This window comes from Phocoena phocoena, chromosome 3 (genome assembly GCF_963924675.1).
Source record: "Phocoena phocoena chromosome 3, mPhoPho1.1, whole genome shotgun sequence".
In the NCBI taxonomy this organism is placed as follows: Eukaryota; Metazoa; Chordata; class Mammalia; order Artiodactyla; family Phocoenidae; genus Phocoena; species Phocoena phocoena.
In genome coordinates, this window is record NC_089221.1 from 162,941,619 (window position 1) to 162,965,486 (window position 23,868).

General features: G+C 41.1%; 1 protein-coding gene across 1 annotated transcript; it reads left to right on the plus strand.

Annotated features, from left to right (window-relative positions):
• Positions 1 to 1,901: 1,901 nt before the first annotated feature.
• LOC136121696 (olfactory receptor 7D2-like) lies at positions 1,902 to 9,261 on the plus strand. The gene is given in 3 exon segments (XM_065875631.1): positions 1,902 to 1,911; positions 8,395 to 9,034; positions 9,036 to 9,261. Coding segments are annotated over 3 exon segments (876 nt in total).
• The last annotated feature ends 14,607 nt before the right edge of the window (positions 9,262 to 23,868 follow it).

The window sequence follows — 23,868 nt, forward strand, 5'->3', positions numbered from 1 at the left end:
TGATCTCTGTCATTTGTCCTCTATCGGGAGAAGCAAAGATCATAGAGCCCAGACCTTCAGAAATTCCATTGTGAGGACCTCGTGTTGCTTAGAAACTGCTGTGGCAAAGAGGTAAGAAGGAGGCAAATCTTTTCCTTGCATGCTTTCCTGGCATAAAGGCAGGGATGTAGGGGGAAGAAAAGCCCACCAAAACCAAGAAAAAGTCCCCAGCCCTGGAAAGAGCTCTCCAAGCCCCAGTCTACACTCTTATGTTCTTTTACCTCTATCTCTAGGTCAGCTCTCCTTTCGTTGTCCCTCAATTCTGGGCTTCCCCCTCATAACCCACTCTACACCCACTTGAATATCCTTCCCCCCATTTTTTTCTTCAGGGGGACATTTCTCCATCTACAGAGCTTCTCCCCTATGCCTAACACTAAGCTAGGTACTGCACATAAAGAGGGAAGTATAATGTATTGCTCTCCTGGGAGGATGCAAAACCAAGAAATGAAACACGTGCATGCAGTGTGATAGCTTGTCCCAGGTGTGGTCCAGTTTCCACAAGGTACGGGGAGGTCCAAAGAGAGTGTGTTCATCACTGCCTGGGGATGGCAATGAAGATTTCAGGACCGAGTATGGAAGGGAGCATAGGACTTTTCCAGGTGAGAGAGGACTCATCCAGTGAGAGCGACTGGTAAGTGCAAAGGTCCAGAGCTATGAAATTGTACAGGATGTTCCTAGAATTATAAGATGTCGAGTAGTTGAGTATCTAATGTCAAAGTATTATATTCCAATAGATAAAAATGTGACTCTACTACAAATATATAGTGAGCGTATGTCAAGGACATTTATTAATGAGGGAGCCAGGTGAGTAAAGCTAGTTTGCAGAGCATTTGAGGAACAGGATTTATTTTGTCAGGAATGATGGATTTAGTTTTTCAAGTTAGATACAAAAATACAGAAAAATAAAACCTTAGCCCTTGGAGTTATCTTTTCTATCAGAGAAGTCTCACAGGGCAATAAAACATAACCTTTGGGGTAATATTTTTAGATGAACAGAAATAATTTGCATTCCACTGGACAGAAACTGCTTGCAATTTATTAATCTCCTATGAGTTAACACTAACTTCACAGTCTAGGTACGGAACAAAGGAACAATTGCCCCCAAAATGAGAGAAGTAGGCAGGCCTATCAGACAATACTTCAGCATGATATTGAAAAGAAATGTAGCTATCCTTTTGCCTTATTGAAAAGTTTTGGGTAATTTTCCCCTTAATTCAAAGGATGGATTGGAATACATGATGAGGGTGGGAGTGTGGGAGACAAACCTGGAGTAATAAGACAGGGACCAGATCGTGGAGGACACTGGGATTTGGGCTTTCTCCTGGAGGATATAGAGCCACTGAATGATTTTTTAAATGCATACAAAGACACTGAACTATTCTGACATCCCCTGCAGGATGAACTTAGAAGGAGGCCAGTCTGCAGCCCAGTGGAGAGGTTATGCGGACCTGAATTAAAGCAGCATTGGTGAGTGAACAAACTGTCCAGTGGCCGTTTCTGTTGACATCTGGATACCAAAGGCAGTCAGACTCTCCCTAAACAGCAATCTTCGTATGCCCATGTGCTTTATTAATCAGTATTGGAGCAATAGCCTTCCCCACTCAGTCCTGGCTTCATATCCTACTGCATGTCTGAGTCTCAGATGTTCCCACTGACAAAGTTCCTCTCGCTTGTCTGCCTATGATCCACGGAGTCCTGAAGCAATAAACCTGCATCTGTCACGTAGTCTGATTATATTCCTCCCATACAGATCTTTTATTCTGTATACATATCACTACCACCACCACCAAGTATTCAAAGTCAAAGCAAATATCTCCAATTCTCTGCTAGAGTCATCAGCAATGTCTGCCTCCCATTACTGGATGTTACCCAGTTTGCAATCCCTCATTGTCATTGCAGCCAGGTGGAGATCTTTTAGTTCTGCAGGCTGTTACCTTTGAAATGAACACACCAATTATAACCTATACAATTCTGTGATGGTAAATATTTGGTCAAACATTACTCAGGGTGTGTCCATGATGTTTCTGGATGAGATTAACATTTGAATCTGTAAACTGAGGAAAGCAGATTGCCCTCCCTAATGTGGGTGGGCCTCATCTGATCAGTTGAAGGCATGAATAGAACAAAAAGGCTGAGTAAGAGAGAATTCCTTCTCCCTGATGGCCTTCAGCCTGTAACTTCTTTTTCTTTTTTTTCCAGCTTTCAGGCTGGAACTAAAATATCTTCCTGGGTCTCAAACCTGCCAGCTTTCAGACTGGAACTATACCATCAGCTCTCCTGGTTCCTAGGCCTTTGGGCTCAGACAACTATACCTTAGTTCTCCTGGGTCTCTAGCCTGCCAACTGCAGACCTTGGGACTTGTCAGCCTCCATAATTGTGTGAGTTAATTCCTTATAATAATCTCTTTAACACACACACAGACACACACACATCCCCTGCTGGTTCTGTTTCTCTGGAGAATCCTGACTTATTATATAGTTTCTTCATCTTTTCTTTTTTTAAAAACATTTATTTTTGGCTGCGTTGGGTCTTCGTTGCTGTGCACGGGCTTTCTCTAGTTGCGGCGAGCAGGGGCTACTCTTCGTTGTGGTGTATGGGCTTCTCATTGCAGTGGCTTCTCTTGTTGCGGAACACGGGCTCTGGGCGTGCAGCCTTCAGTAGTTGTGGCATGTGGGCTCAGTAGTTGTGGCTTGCAAGCTCTAGAGCGCAGGCTCAGCGGCCATGGCTCACGGGCCCAGCCGCTCTGCGGCATGCGGGATCTTCCCGGACCGGGGCACAAACCCGTGTCTCCTGCGTTGGCAGTCGGATTCTTAACCATTGTGCCACCAGGGAAGTCCCTTCACCTTATTTTCATCTTTATATTTTTATTTTACTCCTGCTTTCCCTTTTCTTTCCTCTTCCAACCACTATTCCCTCTCAGCCTAGAATAATGGCTTATGATAAATTATCTTTTGTTGAGGGGGCTATACCTGACCTACCCCATGGGAACAGGGAGAATGGAAAGACCATCCTGAAATTTGTTCCAAGACATGAATATAGTTCTCTATAAATAACTTTTTCTGATCACAAAGTATCAATAATATATCCTCATTGTGGAAAATTAAGAAAATGTAGGGACTTCCCTGGTGGTCCAGTGGTTAAGACTCTGTGCTTCCACTGCAGGGAGCGTGGGTTCAATCCCTGGTTGCAGAACTAAGATCCGGCATGCCATGTGGGGCAGCCAAAAAATAAAATAATTTTTAAAAAATGTATAATAGGAAGAAAAAAAAATCCAAAGAAAGTAGCCACCCATAATCCCATAGATATAATCAATGTGGACATTCTGGTGAATTTCTTTCTAGTCACAGAGTTCATCTCCAAATTGCTATTGTTCTAAATGAATGGCTTTCTGTCCTATTCTCCCCACTTACGATTATAACATGGACTGTTAGTGTTCTCAACCGTCCCGTTTTGTTTGTTCAAAAATCTCCACTCTATAAACATTATACGCTAACAGCAATACTCCAAACAGTATTCAGACAGTCCCTGACTTACAGTGGTTTAACTTTACTATTTTTGACTTTATAATGAAGTGAAAGCGATTAGCATTCAGCGGTCTCATGATGGACAGTGGCAGCCACCGCAGCTCCCAGTCAGCCAGAGCAATCAGGAGAGTAAACAACCGATGATGCACTTACAACCATTCTCTACCCATACAACCATTCCGTTGTTCACTTCCAGTACAGTATTCCATAAACTGCATGAGTGAGTCAACATTTTATTATAAAACAGGCTTTGTGGGAACTATACTCAATATCTTGTAATATCCTCTAATGGAAAAGAATATATTCTTTACATATAGATATAACTGAATCACTTGGCTGTACACTTGAAACTAACACAACATTGTAAATTAACTATACTTCAATTTAAAAATGGGTTTTGTGTTAGATGATTTTGCCCAACTGTAGGCTAATGTAAGTGTTCCAAGCACGTTTAAGGTAGGCTAGGCTAAGCTATGATGTTGGGTAGGTTAGGTGTATTAGATGCGTTTTCAACTTAATGATATTTTCAATTTACAATGGGTTTATCAGGACATAACCCCTTTATAAGTCAAGAAAGATCTGTACTCTAACAGTAATGTTCTATAAACATTATACAAGGCCGACCCCTGAGATATTGTGAGTTTGGTTCCAGACCACCACAACAAAGCGAATAGCACAACAGTGAGTCACACGGATTTTTTTTTGGTTCCCCAGTGCATGTAAGTTGTTTACATTAGACTGTAGTATATTAAGTGTGCAATAGCATTATGTCTAAAATAACAGTGTGTATAACCTTAATTAAAAAATACTTTATTGCTAAAAAATGCTAACCGTCATCGGAGCCTTCAGTGAGTAATAGTAGTAACATCAAAGATCACTGATAATAAACAAGTATAACATAAGTAAAGTATAATATAACAAGTATAATAAAGAAAAAGTTTGAGACATTGTGAGAATTATCAAAATGTAACAGAGACATGAAGTGAGCAAATGTTGTTGGTAATACGGCATCCATAGACTAGGTTAACAATTCGTAAAAAATGCAGTATCTGTGAAGCACAGTAAAGTGAAGGGTATGCCTGTACGGTAACAGCAATACTCCACAGTACATTCTAAAATACCATAATGGATGTCCCTGGTGGTCTAGTGGTTAAGACTCCACACTCCCAATGCAGGGGGCATGGGTTCGATTCCTGGTTGGGGAACTAAGATCCCACATGCCACACGGCATGGCCAAAAAGAAAATCATTCATTCATCCATTCTGTTCAATAAAATAAAAGTACCATAAGAAGTAATGTTGCAACAGTCTCATACCTAAATCTTTTGGGACCAATCTAATAACCTATTTTCTTAGAATTAAAATAGAGGGCTCCCAGTGTATATATACATTTGCAGGGTTCCAAATACTTACTAACTTGATCTCTAGAATAGCTTAGCCGAAAGGTGTCTTTTCAAACACAGTCATGCCATTTCACCTATTATGACCAACATTTGATAGTCTCATTAAATCTGGTGCTGGTTTTGTTTTGCTTTGTTTGCTATTTCTTTAAATGGAAACACAGTCTTGCCATATTACCCATAAGTTGTGTTCCTAGTATTGACCCAAGTGAGTTGTAAACTTATGTCCACACAAAAACTTATACAAATTTTATGTAGCTTTATTCATAAGTGACCAAAATTGGAAGGAGCCAAGATGTTCTTCAGTAAACAAACTGTGGTTACATCCAGACAATTAAATATTATTTAGGAATAGTAGGGAGTGAGCTATGAAGCCATCAAAGGACATGGAAGAACTGTAAATGCATATGTAAGTAAAAGAAATCAGTCTTAAAAGGTTACATGATTCAAACCATATGCCATCCTAGAAAAGGCAAAACTATAGAGACAGTAAGATCAGTGGTTGCCGGTGGTTGGAGAGGGGAAAGATTACATGGAGCACAGGGGATTTTTAGGGTACTCTGTAGGATACTATAATGGTGGATAAATAATCATATGTATTTGACAAAACCCATAAAACAGTACAACAGCAAGAGTTAACTCTAAAGTAAACTATGGACTTTAGTTAATAATAATGTATGAATAATGGTTCATTAATGATAACAAATGTATCACAACAATGCAAAATATTAATAATAGGTAAAACCAAGGTCCAGCAGGGAGAGCAGTAATAAATGGGAACTCCACTTTCTGCTCAATTTTTCTGTAAACTAAAACTACTCTAAAACTAAAGTCTACAAAAATAGCATCTAATTGTTCCTTTACTTTGGTTTTCATTGATATATTTATGGAACTTGAGCATTTTTTTCATGTTTTTATACACTTGTATTTAGCCTTTTATTTTTTTCTACTTGTTTTTTTTTCTTACTGTTTTTACAAGCTTTCTAATATGTTGTTATTGCACTTTTATATTTTCTTATAAATCCTCCCTACCTCATGTCACTTGGTATTATTGATAAACACATGATTTATTGAATGTATTTATTTATTTATTTGGCTGCGTCGGGTCTTAGTTGCAGCATGTGTGATCTTCATTGCAGCATTCGGGATCTTTCGTTGCAGTGCGCAGGCTACCCTCTAGTTGTGGCACGCAGGCTTAGTTGCCCCATGGCATGCGGGATCTTAGTTCCCAGACCAGGGATCAAACCCGTGTCCCCTGCATTGGAAGGTGGATTCTTAACCTCTGGACCACCAGGGAAGTCCCTACTGAATGTTTTTTAAACTACTCATCTAATCCTTTGTGATTCCTTTCACTGCTCTTCTACTTAGGAAGCTTGAACACTTCATGAAGTCATATAAATACATTATTTGTATTCATTTCTAATAGTGTTCTGATTTCAGTTTTGCCACTCTCTTTTCTATTAGGTATTTATTTTGGGGTATTTTTCAAATGTTTTCTAGTTTTCTAAACACCATTTATTATATCATTTATCTTTTATGGGTTGTGATACATCTATATTACAAACTAAATTCTCATATTGGCTAATATCTGTTTCATGACTGTCCAGTCTGTCCCACTGATATTTCTGTATTTATATCCATTGCACTGTTTTAAAAGTTGCCTGCCCTCATTCATCTCCTTTTACAAACTTTCTTGAATTTTCAACTAAGTTAATATTCCTTAAGTATGACCAGGTAATACTACTAATCACTTTCCTTGAGTGGATGGATCATAAGAGTCTTAATCAGAATAATCACCTCAGAGGAGTCAAAGGCAGCAACATTACCATAACACTCAACGCTACAGGAAAGCAGAGCCCATGCCTCTTACCTTTCTATACTTAGTTCTAACCCACTGCCTGGCATACAGTAGGCACTCAAATAATTGTGGAATAAATAGAAGATGAGGAGATGCAGAGAATCATTTAGATGTCTACAAATATCTAAATATTATAATGACAAGAGAAATGATCTTCAGAGAGAGGAACTAAAACCATGTAAGTTATAAAAAGACACATTTCAACTCAAAGGAAGGAACTTTTTCTTAAATGTATATGAAATTGAGGATAACTGTCTCTTAGTTTAGAAATTCCCTCCAGTGGTAGAGACGTAATATTCAAACAGAAATTAAGACTTTTTTTTTTTAATTTTAAGGAGGGACATAAAAGGTAGAAGGCTCTCATTCTCTTTATTTTCAATTGAAAAGGCTTCATGATAAGTGGTCTCTTTGTTCTTGGTTAAAAGACTTTATGATAGGGACTTCCCTGGTGGTGCAGTGGTTAAGAATCTGCTTGCCAATGCAGGGGACATGGTTCGATCCCTGGTCTGGGAAGATCCCACATGCCGTGGAGCAACTAAGCCCACGAGCCATAGCTACTGAGCCCACGTGCCACAACTACTGAAGCCTGCGTGCCTAGAGCCTGTGCTCTGCAACGAGAAGCCACCGCAATGAGAACACGCACCACAACGAAGAGCAGCCCCCACTTGCTGCAACTAGAGAAAGCCCGTGTGCAGAAACGAAGACCCAATGCAGCCAAGAATTAATTAATTAATTGAAAAAAAGATTTTATGATAGGGAATTGCCTCTACAAACCCTGACAATTTCTGTCATTCATTCAACAAATATTTATAGAGCACCTATTATATACCAAGTACTGTACTAAGTGCTTAGGTTACAAAATTAACATAAAACAGAAGAGGCATAGTCCTCTCAACGTAAAGAAATTTAAAGAACTGCAACACGAGCACGCAGGGCACCATTAGAATGTATGGTGGGAGTTCTGATTTGGTCTTTGGAATCGGGGTGTATTATGCTACACTGATCATTACGACAACGACAGAGGGACAAATTGGGAGAGTAATGGAGAAGTTACTATATGATAATGGAGGAATTATCTATAAAATCTTGGCACGATATCCTTCTCCGAGTCAAACCTGAGACAGAGAATGGTCTGCTTCAAGATATTATTTCAAGGCAAATGGCATGAGGGTAATAAAACATCATTAAATTCTGCAACTCCCAATGATCTCTTTCTCTCTACGTTTCCCTGGAACTTGAAGAGACCACAATGGCAAGGCAGAAAGGAGTTGTTACCGAGGCTGGTACTTTCGCAGGAACTATACAGCAAAGGAATAGTCATGAGTCAGGGAAGATGCAAGACACCCCTGCATGGTGTGGGACATTCATTTTTAAAGAGGTGTTCCTGGTAGTAGTGGTCGAAGCAGGGGAGGGAGGGTATTATTGAGGAGATCTTGGTCTAGAAAATGCTAGATAAAACGTAAGACTTTGTAAGTGAATGAGTTTCAAATGTATGGCACATTCCTGTTTTTGTCATTGTTTGAACATTATTCTTGCCTCTTTCCAGGCAATTTCCATAAGTTATATGGAAACAGGGAACCAAACAGCTATTTCAAAATTCATCCTTCTGAGCCTTTCGGAAGATATGGACCTGCAGCCCCTCCTCTTTGGGCTGTTCCTGTCCATGTACCTGGTCTGTGTTATAGGGAACCTGCTCACCATCCTGGCCATCATCTCAGACTCCCACCACTACTCCCCCATGTACTTCTTCCTCTCCAACCTGTCCTTCACTGACATCTGTTTCAGCACCACCACAGTCCCCAAGATGTTAGTGAACATCCAGACGCAGAACAAAGGCATCACGTATGAAGGCTGCCTTACCCAGATGTATTTTTTCATGATCTTTGCTGGGCTAGATAATTTGCCACTGACAGTGATGGCCTATGACCGGTTCGTGGCCATCTGTCACCCCCTATACTACATGGTCATCATGAACCCTCGCCTTTGTGGTCTCCTGCTTTTGCTTTCTTGGTTGATCTGCCTGACATATTCTTTGTTGCAAAGCTTGGTTTTGAGGGTGTCCTTCTGCAAAGAGGCAGAAATCCCCCACTTTTTCTGTGAACTTGCTCAGATTCTCAAGCTCACCTGCTCTGACGCCCTTGTTAATGATATCCTGCTGTATTTTGTAACTGGCCTGCTGGCTGTTATTCCCCTGACTGGGATCCTTTTCTCTTATTCTTATCTCCTCCATAATGGGCATTTCATCTACTGGTGGGAAGTATCAAGTCTTTTCCACCTGTGGGTCTCACCTCTCAGCCATCTCCTTGTTCTATGGTGCAGGCCTTGGGGTCTCCCTCACTTCTGGAACAGCCCATCCCTCCAGAAAGGATTCAGTAGCCTCGGGGATGTACACGGTAGTCACCCCCACACTGAATCCCTTCATCTACAGCCTGAGGAACTGAAGGGGGCTCTGAGGAGACTTTTCACTAGAGGAACGTACTCTCAGTGAGATAACGGAAGTTAAGGGCAGGCAACAGAGATCCCAAGTGCTGATAACTGGTGTTCCTGAATATGTTACCTGAAGACATAGAAAAGAAATACCATTTATGATATACTAGAAGAAAACATTCCTGAGCCAAAGACAAACTTGAAGCAGCACACCAGAATGTTCACTGTCCACCAAGAAAGAATGGCCAACTCTATATAGGAAAAAAATCTAAAAAAGAGTGGATATATGTATAACTAATTCACTTTGCTGTACACCTGAAACCAACACAACATTGTAAATCAATTATACTCCAATAAAAAGTTTTTAAAAAAATGGCCAACCAATAACAAAACTTCTCATGAGAACGAACTATTTCAAGGATATAGATTCCTACAAGCATCATGGGAGGAGAAATCAAGTCAAGGAATGCAGATGGGGAGAAGAGAGGACAAAAGTGACAACAAAAGTTTACACACTGGCTCATCTTTTAACCCTCTCGGGTTATTCTAGCTCCATGCCTACTGGACCATGTTCTTCCCTGGTCTTGGTCTGAAAACCATTACTTGGACCGTCTCATACCAACCTCCCTCACTCCATAAGATTTTACTTACTGATTCTTGCTTTGGTGTTGGCTACTGACCTATACTAAGGATAATAAGAAAGTTAATAAGAAACTTCTTTAGGAAAATCATTGTAGTGTCTACTTTAAGAGAAGGGAAATTCTGGTCTTCATCAATCCATTTGATCTGGAATAAAGGTCCAAAGCAATCTACTCGCTGTCTTCCTTGGCTGGCCCATGCTTCCCCAGATCTTCACACACCTGTTTCCTTTTCACAAGTTGGGCTTCAGATCAAAACTGTCAGCTCTTCCGAGAGCCCCACCCTGACCACCATCCTCCTATTCGTTCGTGTCCATAGCACTTATCATATTTTGAGGGATGGCAGAACATAGAGGCTAAGAGGGCCCTGGGTTAATACTGCCATCATTCACTACAAGTGCAACCTCATGCAAGTTATTTAACTTCTCTGTGCCTCTATGCCCCATAATATATTTCCTGAAGAGTTTTGGTGGGGATTAAATGGTACACATAAGAGAGCCCAGAACAGTGTCTAGTATAAGCACTCAGTAATTGTTTTTTTTGTTTGTTTGTTTTGCGGTACGCGGGCCTCTCACTGTTGTGGCCTCTCCCGTTGTGGAGCACAGGCTCTGGATGTGCAGGCTCAGCGGCCATGGCTCACGGGCCCAGCCGCTCCGCGGCATGTGGGATCTTCCCGGACCGGGGCACGAAACCGTGACCCCTGCATCAGCAGGCGGACTCTCAACCACTGCGCCACCAGGGAAGCCCAAGCACTCAATAATTGTTATCCATCAAAAGATCCACGAGAGCTGTCTGGGTCCATGTTCACCACGTGAAGGTACAAAGGGATCCATTATCAGCAGAACAGGTAGAAAAGCTGACTAGAGAGGGTTGATCAGGCTATGGATTTAGATGAGGCTGAATGAATCCCCAGAGCTCTGACTTAGGGCACTGAGGACATCATGTAGGAGGGGGCCCTGTGCAAGGCTCAGCCCTCTGAATTGCCCCAGGAGCACCATGTGCTGGAAATCAGATCTGTAGAGTCCAGGAGAGAACCTTCCTGGATCTAGAGACTAAGGATTGGACCAGGAAATGGCCCCAAACAAGGACTCCCTACAACAGGGAACTGGGAGGGCAGAGCATCATTTATACTGGTGGTTCAGCTCCATGGGGAGATTCTCTTGAAATGAGAGCAAAGAATTAAAACCTGTCTTGGGTTGACTTGAGGAACGAGGAACCCTCTTGTTGAATACAAGATTTGGACGCAGGCAGATCCCAATGTTTGAATCCTAACTTTATCATTTACTCTCTGTCTCTAAGCAGCCTCAGATTCTTCATTTGTAAATAACTGCTGGGGTGATTACAGAAAATCAGTGTTAAGTACCAAATGTACACATTTTGAAAAAGCAGTGGATACCATATTCATGAACACAATATTTATTTATTTGTGCCCCCATCTTGTGCCCAAAAGAGGTATATCTATTGGCAGGATCCTGCACCCCACAAAGCTCTGCCCAGCTGCATTCTTCTCCAGGAGAGGTCTGAGTGTGAGATAAAAACTGATTGCTGGGCTTCCCTGGTGGCGCAGTAGTTGGGAGTCCGCCTGCCGATGCAGGGGACACGGGTTCGTGCCCCGGTCCGGGAAGATCCCACATGCCACGGAGCAGCTAGGCCCGTGAGCCATGGCCGCTGAGCCTGCACATCCGGAGCCTGTGCTCCGTGATGGGAGAGGCCACAACAGTGAGAGGCCCGCGTACCGCAAAAAAAAAAAAGATTGCTACTGGAAAAAAAAAAAAAATCACTTTATTCAATGCAATGTCTTAGCTTACAACCATTCTATGGGACCTCTGGCCCTGGTGACCTGGGGCACTGGAGTAAGATGAAGCCAACATAGGACCATACTAATAAGCCTGAACAGTATCTGACTGTCCTCCATCTTTCAATTAGTTGCAGGTATAGAAATTATTATTCTACCACAGGGTTTTTCAACCTCGGTACTGTTAAAATTTGGGGCCACATAATTCTTGGAGGTGGGGACGGGTACTGCCCTATGCATTGTAGGATGTTTAGCAGCATCTGTGGCCTCATCCACTAGATGCCAGCACCTTCCGCCACCCTTACATCCCATTCAAAAAAGTAAAAAGGGCTTCCCTGGTGGTGCAGTGGTTAAGAATCCGCCTGCCAATGCAGGGGACAAGGGTACGAACCCTGGTCCGGGAATATCCCACATGCCGTGGAGCAACTAAGCTGGTGTGCCACAACTACTGAGCCTGCACGCCACAACTGCTGAAGCCCGCACGCCTAGAGGCTGTGCTCTGCAACAACAGAAGCCACCACAATGAGAAGCCTGTGCACCACAACGAGGAGCAGCCCCTACTCACCACAACTAGATTTCTCTAGTTGCGTGCAGCAACGAAGACCCAACGCAGCCAAAAATAAATTAAGAAAAAAAAAAGCAAAAAAATAGGGAATTCCCTGGCGGTCCAGTGGTTAGGACTAGACCCCTGGTCAAGGAACTAAGGTCCTGAAAACTGCACAGTGCTGCCAAGAAAAAGGAAAAAAACCTCCAGATATTGCCAAATATCCCTTAGGGGCAAAATCACTCTTGAATGAGGACCACTGATTTACCACGACTCAGAACAATCAATGAAAGGAAAATCAAGGGAAAAAAAAAGTAAGGGTTAGACCCTAGTTTTCCTAAGGCCCAAAAGAGAACGGACCTAAAATACTGGTCTCTAGACAGAAGAGTCCTTGCATGGAGAAGGAGGCCATAGGTCTGGAACAGACCATCAACGGACATTTGTTGAACAAACAGATGAACAAATCTTAGTGACCGAAGCGCCAGAGAACAAGAATCTTATCTGTTCATTGGTTGCCTGGGTAATGATGGGGGAGGATTACAAAGGGACATGAGGAAACTTTTGGGGGATCACCACCTTGACTGTGACAATGGTTTCACAAGTGTACATATAGGTCAAAACTTATCAAATTGTATATGTTAAGAATGTGCAGCTTCTTTTATGTCAATTGTATCTATATAAAGCTATTCTCCCTCATCTGAAATTCTTGCAATATAAACACTGGCCTTGTGGCAACTGTAAAAATAGGTACCATTTCTTCCCTTTCCTGCCCCTTCTGTGTAATTCTGAGGACCCTTCCACACTGGGCTGACTCATGTGACTGCACTGGGCAATGGGGTGCAGGCCAACATGACACATGCAGGGGCTTGAAAAGCACCCTGCAGAGTGGAGCTTGCGCTCTTCTGGAACCCTCTGGCATCATGTGTACGGGCCCCATCTAGACTACTGGGGGATGAGACCGGAGTGAAGGGCAAGTAACCAAACCAGCAGCCAACTGCAAGCACATGGTAAGCCCAGCTAAGAACAGCCCAAATTGTCAAGCAACAGCATTGTAAACGAAGTAAATGGTGGTTGTTTTAAACCACGGTGTTTGAGGTAGCTTATTATGCAGCAAATATGAACAGGCCCCCTCCATTCCATTCTACTAAGGAGCACGCACAGGCTACCTTTCTTCCTACGCAGCAAATCGCATCAAATGCCAATGGATTTCCATCAACTTCCTCTAACATTTAAATTGAGAGTGATAAATTCCTGATGTACGTGTGTGAGTGTTATGTAATGTCCCATGTTATCTCTTCAGCTTCATCTCCTACTTCAAAGATTGTCCTTTTACATGTCAGAGAGTGTTATATGTGTTTTTCTGTGCCTTTGCACTCAGATTGACATGCTGATTCAAATCTGACCCTGAACACTATAAATAAGCCTTCTACACGTAGCTTGCATCATCTCTTCAATATGGCTTTCCTTGAACTCCCAAAGTTCAGCATCCCTCCTCAGGGCCTCGTTAATGGATTACCAGGCCATACTAACTATCTCATTTGTTGTTTATATCTGTCTCTCCTCCTAGACCTTTACTCCTTCAAGGACAATACCATGCCTTTCTTCCCAAAGCCTAGTCCAGTGTAAGGCACTTAACTGATATTCACTGGTTGCCTAGAGAGGAAAAACTCCTGAGTGGAGTGGAGTTACCCAAACATTACATAAGACAGAGCTGCTTCCTGCTGGAGAGGCCCCAACAACGGAAAGCCACAGTGAGACAAGAAGACCGGGTAGGAGTATAATTACAAGTCCTCTCCAGAGAGACTGTGTAAGGTATCACGTCTGTCCCAAGAACTGGCAGAACAGTGCAACGAGATGCAAGAGCTCTGAGCCACTTAGGTGGCGATGGGAATTCAGTTTCCTTCTGCCCTGTTACTTGACATGATGGAGGAACTGGGTTGAGGGAGTAGCTGTGTTGGATTCCCAGGGCTCCTAATTAAAGAAAGAGTCATATTTTACTCAATGCTGAGAGAAAGTGCTCTTCTCCCCTTGGGCTTGGCCTCTAGGGTACATTTTTTTTTTCAAATGTAGGCAAGAGCCAGTCAATAATTGCTATTTCTTCACTAATGAGCTGAGGAAAACTTCTGATCTGCAGAACACTCACCACCTTCACTCACAGATGTGCAACTGCCCCCCACCAAGCACCCAAAGACCTGCATGGAGCACTGCAAGTGGACAGGGTGCAGGGACTTCAGGAAGACAAACGGAAGATGGAAGCCCTGTGACCTGCCCCCCTGACATAATGCACTATAAGCCCAACTGATCAGGTAGTGCCAGCATGAAAGGTACTGCAGTTGAGAGATGAAGTGAGGCTGAACAGACAGCACTCAATAAATGGTCCCAGTTTTCAGCTGATAAGTTGACTTATTTCACCTGTGTCTTCTCAGGTGAACGACTAACTTACAGTGGTGTGTAGAAGACGGCAGTTAATCTATGTTACAATATTCAAATCTGCCTTCTTCTTGGGTAAGGTAGAGAAACTTTTTTAGTTATCACAAATATTAAGTCAGAAGAATTGTCAAAGGCCTGAGGCTGGAACTTGTCTTTAGGAAGCAGATTTATTTATCTACTTAGATTCTCAAAGCGTAACTGAGTACTTTTTTAAAAAATCAGCTTTTATTCTGAATTCATAAAAGTAGCAGTGGGCTAAAGACAAATATAAAGGAACGCACGTAGCTTAAACTGAAGGGAAAGGATTTTCCTGGGCTCGTGCAGAACAAAGGACTACAGTTTAAAGAATTGCTAGTCTTAAGCTCCTATTTAAAGAGTCTCTAGGGAGTTCCCTGGTGGCCTAGTGGTTAGGATTCCAGGCTTTCACTCCTGCAGCCCGGGGTTCAATCCCTGGTTGGGGAACTGAGATCCCATAAGCTGCACAGCATGGCCAAAAGATAAAAATTAAAATTAAACAAACCCAAATAAATTTCAGAGGCTGCAAAAGTAAGTAAATAAATAAAAATTTAAAAAAGAGTCTCTAGAAGAACCCAAGGACAGGGAAGATAAAAATAAGGACACTGGAGGATACTTTAGCCTCCGACACAATAGCTACAGCAACCAGCAAACATAGGCTATCTTCTAGCTAGAAAAATATTAAGCACATTAAAGGACTATCTACTGCGGTTCACTTTACCCAACACATTATGTCAAGATTTCAACAAAAAAACTGCAAGCCGTAGTAAAAGGCAAGGAAAAAAGAAAAGAAACAGTCTAAAATAAGAAAGCAAGCATCAGAACCAGACTCAGTTATGGCAGAGATTTTGGAATTACCAGACTGGGAATTTTAATTAACTGTGGTTAATATGGTATGGGTTCTAATGGATAAAGGGAATATGTAAGAACAAATGGGTAATGTAAGCAGAGAAATGGAAACTTTAAGAAAGAATCAAGGAGTTCCCTGGTGGCTCAGTGGTTAAGAATCTGCCTGCCAATGCAGGGGACATGGGTGCAAGCCCTGGTCCGGGAAGATCCCACATGCCGTGGAACAGCTAAGCCCATGCTCCACAACTACTGAGCCTGCACTCTAGAGCCTGTGCAACTACTGAGCCTGCGTGCCACAACTACTGAAGCCCGCGCACCTAGAGCCCGTGCTCCGCAGCAAGAGAAGCCACCGCAATGAGAAGCCCGTGCACCGCAACGAAGAGTAGCCCCCGCTCGCCGTAACTAGAGAAAGCCCGCGCACAGCAACGAAGACCCAATGCAGCCAAAAATAAATAAATTAAAATTTAAATTAAAAAAAAAAGAATCAAAGGAAATGCTAAAAATAAAAAACACTATATCAGAAATGAAGAATGCTATCAAAGGATGGGCTCAATAGACTGGATGTGGCTGAAGAAAGAATGATCAGTGAGCTTGAAGATACAGCAGTGAAACTTTCAAAACTGAAATGCAAAGAAAAATATGAAAAGAAAAACAATATCCAAGAACTGCAGGACAATTTACAAAAGGTGTAAATGCATATAATGGAAATACCAGAAGAAGAATGAGAGAAAAGAACAGAATATTTGAAGTAATAACAGATGAGAATTTTCCAAAATTAATGACAGATAGCAAACCACCACAGATACAGGAAACTAAGAGATCATCAATACAAACGGGATCAATAGAAAAAAGGACAAAAAAAAGCCTAGATCTAGGCATATTATATTCAAATTGCAGAATAATCAACATAAAATAAACCTAGACTTTACTAACAAAAAGAAGAAGGGCTCTTGTACCTGGATACTTTTTTTTTTTTTTTTTGTGGTACGCGGGCCTCTCACTGCTGTGGCCTCTCCCGTTGCGGAGCACAGGCTCTGGACACGCAGGCTCAGCGGCCACGGTTCACGGGCCCAGTCGCTCCGCGGCACGTGGGATCCTCCCGGACCGGGGCACGAACCCGTGTCCCCTGCATCGGCAGGCAGACTCTCAACCACTGCGCCACCAGGGAAGCCCTGTACCTGGATATTTAAAAACCTTATTAACTCCTAAGTGAAAGTAAAAATACAAACTGAAATTACAAAACTGTAAAGAAATGATGATAATCAAAACTACATATTAAAATCTATAGGATGCATTCAAATCAGTGAGCAGAGGAAAATTCACTGCACAAAACCCTTGTGAATGAAATGAAAGATTAAGAATAAATTAGGGCTTCCCTGGTGGCGCAGTGGTTAAGAGCCCGCCTGCAAATGCAGGGGACACAGGTTCGTGCCCCGGTCCGGGAAGATGCCACATGCCATGGAGCAGCTAGGCCCATGAGCCATGGAGCGGCTAGGCCCGTGAGCCATGGCCACTGAGCCTGTGCGTCCGGAGCCTGTGCTCCACAACGGGAGAGGCCACAACAGTGAGAGGCCCACTTACCGCAAAAAAAAAAAAAAAAAAAAAAAAAAAAAAAAAAGAATAAATTAATTACTAGTTAAGAAAAAAAAAACCTAGAAAAAGAAAAATAAACGAAAAGAAAGCATAAGGAAGTAGTGGAAATAAAAGCAGAAATTAATGAGGAAGAGACTTCCCTGGTGGTCCAGTGGGTAAGATTCCACGCTCCCAATGCAGGGGGCCCAGGTTCGATCCCTGGTCAGGGAACTAAGATCTCACCTGCATGCCGCAACTAAGAAGTCCGCATGTCACAACTAAAGATCCTGCATGCTGCAACTAAGACCCGGTACAGCCTAAATAAATAAATAAGAAGAAGAAATTAATTCCATTTTTTTCAAAAAAACAAATAAACCACTAGCTTATTTGATGCACAAAATGAGAAAGCAAATATACAAAAAATAAGAGGTGATGACCATTGAATCAAAAAATATTTTTAAAATCATATAACCACTTTGCTGACCTCTATGTTAGATGAAATGAACAATTTCCTAGGAAAATACAGATTACCAGTGCTGACTCCATTCAGGTTAGAAAGCTTAAGACAGACTAATTTCCATTAAAGAAATAAAGTTCCTAAGAAAACAAACCACTAAAAAGCACTCCACCCTGATGGTTCCACAAAGAATTCTACCAAATCTTCTAAAAACCACATAGTCTTAATGCTGTACAAATTATTCCAGAGCATTGAAAAGGAGGCAAAAATTCCTAATTCCTCTCATGAAGCAGCCATAATACTAATACCCAAACCAGACAGACAGTACTAAGAAACCACACATCAATTATTCATGAATACCAATGCAAAATTCTAAACAAAATACTAGCAAACAGAATCCAACAACACATTAAGAAAATAATATACCATGGCCAATAAAATTCATTCTAGGGATACAAAATCTGTTGAGTATTGAGAAATTTATTAATATCATATACTATATTGATAAATCAGAGGAAGAGAATCACAATCCTCCTCATTGATCTTCAGAAAAACTTGCACAAAATACAATACCCATTCATAGTAAAACATTCAAGAACACAGGATACCTTGTCAATATGATAAAATATACAGTTGACCCCTGAACAACATAGGTTTGAACTGCATGGGTCCACTTACACATGGATTTTTTTTTTTTTTTTTCAAAAATTATGTACTACAATACTATACAATCTGCAACTGAATCCTTGGATGTGGAACCATGGATATGGAGGGCAAACAGTAAAGTTATACATGGATTTTCTGTGTGGAGGGTCGGTGTCCCTAACCCCCACGTTGTTCAAGGGTCAACTGTACACCTTAGTTCTAAAGAACATTTATCTTAATGAATGGAAAAACAATAGGGGCATTACCTCTAGAACAAGGCAAAAATGCCCTCTATTATCATACTAGAGGTACTAGCCAATGCAATCAGACAATCAAAAACAATAAGAGGCATAAGAGCTGATAAACAAGCAAAGCTCACTCAGTTTGCAGATGATATGGTAGTATACCTGGAAAATCCCAGAAAATAAATAATAAAATGAACTCAAAAAATGAAATAATTCAGTGAAGTATCAAATTATAAAATCAAGATACAAAATTAATAGCTCTCATATACAGAAACTGTGAAGAGAAGACATAATGGTAGAGAAAATTTAATTTACAATGTAATATTAAATACTTAGGGAAAACCTAACAAGAATGTAGAAAACTTTTACAAAGCAAATTCTTAAACATTCCTGACATACACTAAAGTAGACTTGAACTAATCGGAAGACATCCCCTGTTCTTGGATAAGATGACAACATTATAGAGATATTTATTCCCCCAAGTTAATTTATAAGTTATAAATTCAAAGCAAAGCCAATAAAAATACCAACAAGCTAATTTTATGGAGTTGGACAAGATAATAGACAAGTACATATACCTCCCTCCCCCCACACACACATGCATACAAGAATACCTAGAAAAACACTTAAAAAGAAAAACCATGAGGGGGGAACTAGTCCATCCAGACATTGAAACTTATTATAAAGCCTCTGATTTATAATTTAAACACTGCGGCATGGTGTGTGAACAAACAGACCAATAGAATAGAATAAAGTCCAAAATTAGACCCAACACATATGGAATTCAGTATATGACAAAGGTGAAAAATCCCTAGGGTAAAGATGTACTTTTAAAATAAATGATGCTGGGTTAATATGGAAAAGAAAAAAAACTTAATCCTCCCTCACACAATAACACAAAAAATCAATTCCAAGGGGTAGATCTAAATGTGTATACTAAAACAATAAAACCTATAGAAAAAAATGTGAAACATCTTCTTGCCTTCAGGGTAGGTAAATGCTTCTTACACAGGAACAGAAGAATGATGCCCATAAAGATTAGATGACATTCGGTATGTCTGGTGTTTGTGTTGTGCGTTTGCTTTGTGTCTGTGTGGGAAATGGTGAGGTATTATTAATATTATGGTCCCCTACCTCCAAGATCAATTCCAAAAATAATTTTATTAATCCTAAGAATGCAACTGTGGAAATAAAATGGCTTTTCAGTCCTGTGTTGCCAAAAAAAAAAAATTAGGTGACATTAAAATTAAGAACTCATTTCATCAGAAGACACCAATTAAAACACTGAAGAGACAAGCCAGAGTGGGAAAAATTACTTGCAAAACGTATCCAGCCATAGGGCCCACATCTGGAATATATAAATCAGTAAGAAAAAGGCAGGCAACTTTAGTATCATCTGATCCAACTCCATAAAATAGCCTGTTGAAAAACAAATTTGTACAACCACTTTGGAAAACTGGCAGCATCTATGAAATATGCATCCCATGTGATCCAGTGATTTCAGTCCAGGGTATACACCCAAGAGAAATATATGCACTTATGCACTATCAGAAATACTAAAATATGCTCACAGCAGCATTATTTACAATAGCCCCAAGCTGAAAAGACAAATGTCCATCAACACAAACTGCTTAAATAAATGGAATATTCAAACAATGGAACCCAATAAAATGTATTACTATCTAGAGGTCCTCACAAAAATACTGGGCAAATTAAGACAGACACTAAAGAACGTATATACTGTGTGGCTCCATTTGCATAGGGTTCAAAAACAAAAATCCAAGCCATGTTGTCAGAGTTAGAATATTAGTCACTTGTGAGGGGTAAGGAAAGGTTTGTTATGTGGACAAACCGAGAAGGGGTTATCAGAAATGAGAGTAAAACATTTTTCTTGCCTGTTTACACGGATGTGTTCATGTGATATTTAGCTGTATGAGTTAAGCACTTTTCTGCATTTCAGTAAAACCTGTTTTAAATGTTACCACAGGTATCATTACACAAACACTGCAGAAACAACTGTGGCATTAAGATAAAATGAACACGCACAGACTTTACAACCCGGCAATTTCACACTCCTGGAATAACTCAGCAACACTCCAGAAGGCATGTACACAATTTCTTAAAGCAGCATTGTTCCTAACTGGGAAAAGTGGAAATAGTCCAGCAACTAACTGTACATCAGCACTAGTTAAACGAATTGTGGGATGAAAATACAAAAGAAACTACAGCCACATTCAACATGACTCTCAAAACACCCCTACTACTAATAATCTGGACCCTGTTACATTTAACTTGAACTTTGCAATGACCTTCTAACAGGTTTCTGTTTGCATCTTGTCCCTCTATTTAGCCTATCAACCCATAAGCCACTATGTTCCTCTAAAAACAGAAATTGAATGGATGTCACTTCTCCGTCCAAAATCCTCCACTGACTTTCCACACTGAGAAAGAAAGGCAAAGTCCTTCCAGTTAACCCACAAGATGCTGCAGTGAACAGGACCTCAATCCAGCTCTGACCTCAACACCTTCTGCAACTCCCAAGCTTGCCTGACTCCAGTCACACTGGCCCCTCTGCCCCAAGCAAAATTCTTTCTCATGACCTTTGAACTGCCGAGGGTGCTCTTCCCCACATTACAACATGGTGCACACTGGCAGTGAATTTACATCTCTACTCAAATGTCCCCTTAAACGAAAGGCTTTCACTATCCATCCAATAGTTCCACTGAACCCCCGCATCCCTCTCATCATCACCATGCTTAAATTTCCCAGCACTGAACTGACCACCATCTGATATACAATATATTTACTCATTTGTTTATCACGTGCCTTAATCCCAAGTAGAATGTGATCACCATGAAGGCAAAAATCCTGACTCACTGCTATAGATTCAGGGCACCAAACAGGGCCTGACATAAGAGAGTATGGACTCAAAACACAGACACTACTACTTGTTAATGAGCTGACCTCACACAAGCACCCTTAAACTTCCTTGCCTCAGACTGCCCATATGCAAAAAGGAGTTACTGGTGGTACCTACTTCTTAGAGCTTTTGTGAAAACTAATACACTTATTTCAACACAAGTCAAGAAGTAATGTTTAAGTACATCAGGGATTTGAAATACAATTTAAAAACATGGTTTAAGGATTTTTAAAACCCATATCCACCAATTAAAAGTATAAGTAGGGCTTCCCTGGTGGCGCAGTGGTTGAGAGTCTGCCTGCCGATGCAGGGGACATGGGTTCGTGCCCCGGTCCGGGAGGATCCCACATGCCGCGGAGCGGCTGGGCCCATGAGCCATGGCCGCTAAGCCTGCGCGACCGGAGCCTGTGCTCCGCAATGGGAGAGGCCACAACAGTGAGAGGCCCGCATACAGTTAAAAAAAAAAAAAAAAAAAAAAAAAAAAGTATAAGTAGATTATACCCACACATGTAGCAGCTCTCCAACCTCACTAATGACCAGATGTATGGGTTAGATAGCATCCAGCTGGGTACAGCGGAACCCTCCTGCCACCAATAAAACAATTATTAAATAGATTAAACAATCAAATATCCAAAGTAGCTTAAACCAATAACCAGTTTTCTTTTTTCTCATGTAATAGGAAGTCTGGAAACAACAAATCCAGGACTACTGCAGACACTCAAAGAAGCCACAGGGGAAGCCAGGATCATTGTGATTTTTCTGCGGTTATCTCCCCCTTCAGCCTGTGGCTTGCATCCTCACGGTCATAAGATGCACCTTTAACACAAGATACTGAATCTCTTTTCAAGGTGAGAAGTAATGAGAAGAGCAAGGAAAAAAAATGTAGAGAAGAATCTAGACAAGAATGACTCTTTTTCAAAAGCTTTTTTACAGCCCATACAGTGATATCTGCTTATTTGTCAATGGCCAGCCTGTGGACATGGACTGTACTAGCTGCAGGAAAACCTGTAAGAGATTTTTAAAAATAGCACACCTTACTAATCAGACAAAACTTGGACTTTCTTGATATAAAAGAATATGAGATACTGAAGGAGCAACTATATGTTACTCTTGGCTGGATGGGAGGCCAAAAACATTCCAAAGGATCAATCTGATGAAGACATCCTGCTCTGATCACAACTGCATTTGAATTAGATACTTGTAACAAACAGGTACTAAAAATACCCACATGTTACACAGCATGTAACACTATTCTAAAAAATTCCATCAGTCAAGTAAGTTGTCCAAAAGGAAATGAACACATATCGAGAAAGAAATTCTAGTAAAAATACTATATACAAACCTTCTGTGATGAGGCATGAGGGTTATTTGGAAGAGCATAATCTTAAAATTAAAGACTTAAAAATTCATGAGCTGGGGTCCACTTTCATGATGAAAGACTGATAAGTGCAATTCCACATTTACTAAGAAATCCCACTGAGGAGTGAATTCTCATATGCACAAATGACAGGGCTGTGGATGAAATTATCTCCACATAGGGATTGTCTGCAGTGTGGGTTCTCATGTGTTTCCTGAAAGAATTACACTGATTATAATTTTGAAGTTTTAAATAGAAATTTCTCCTACTGTGAGTACCCACATGTTTCATAAAAAATGGAGGGATTGTTGGCTAAGGTTTCTCAACCTCAACAATACTGACATTTTGGGGCACATAATTTCTCTCTCTTGGGGGAAGCCTCCTGTCCACTGCAGGATATTTAACAGCATCCCTGATGTTTCCCAAAACATGCCAGTGGCACCTCCCCAGCTTTGACAACCAAAAATGTCTCCAGACATTGCCAAGTGTCTCCCGGGGAGCAAAGTTATCCCCAGTTGAGAACCACTGCTGTAGACCAAGGACTCGCAATTTTTTTCTGTAAAGGGACAGACAGTATTTCAGACTTTGTCGCGCACACATGGTCTCTGGCACATATTTTTCTTCTTAAAAATGCAACAAATACTCTCAGCTTGCCAGCTGTATAAAAAGACAGCTGGCCATAGTTTGCCCACCCGTTACCGACTTTCCCATGTTCCTTATTTCATAGGTTTTTCTCTTCAGTGTGATTTCTCTCATGAGGAATACAGTGAGACCAGGAAAGGTCTGTCCAGTCTTGGAATTTACAGAGATCCTCCCTGGTGGACTTACTCTTGTGCCAAGGAGGTACAAGGTGATGCTAAAGTCATTTTGACATTAAATATCAGACTAGGGTTTCTCCCCCTAAGTTCTCATTTGTTGAGAGCTAAACATACACTGACGGCTTCTTCACACCACAAACACATGTTTTCTCAACTATCTTGAGTTCTTACACTATCTCCAAAGTGAGATAGTCTTTCCACAGTTATTACACAAATTGGATTTCCCCCAAGTTAACACATATTCTTTTGTGCCCAGTGAGATGAGTTCATCAAGGCTTCCTGCCTTCCTTACACCTGCCAGGTCTGAGCTCTCATGTTTCTCTTTAAAGAGATGTG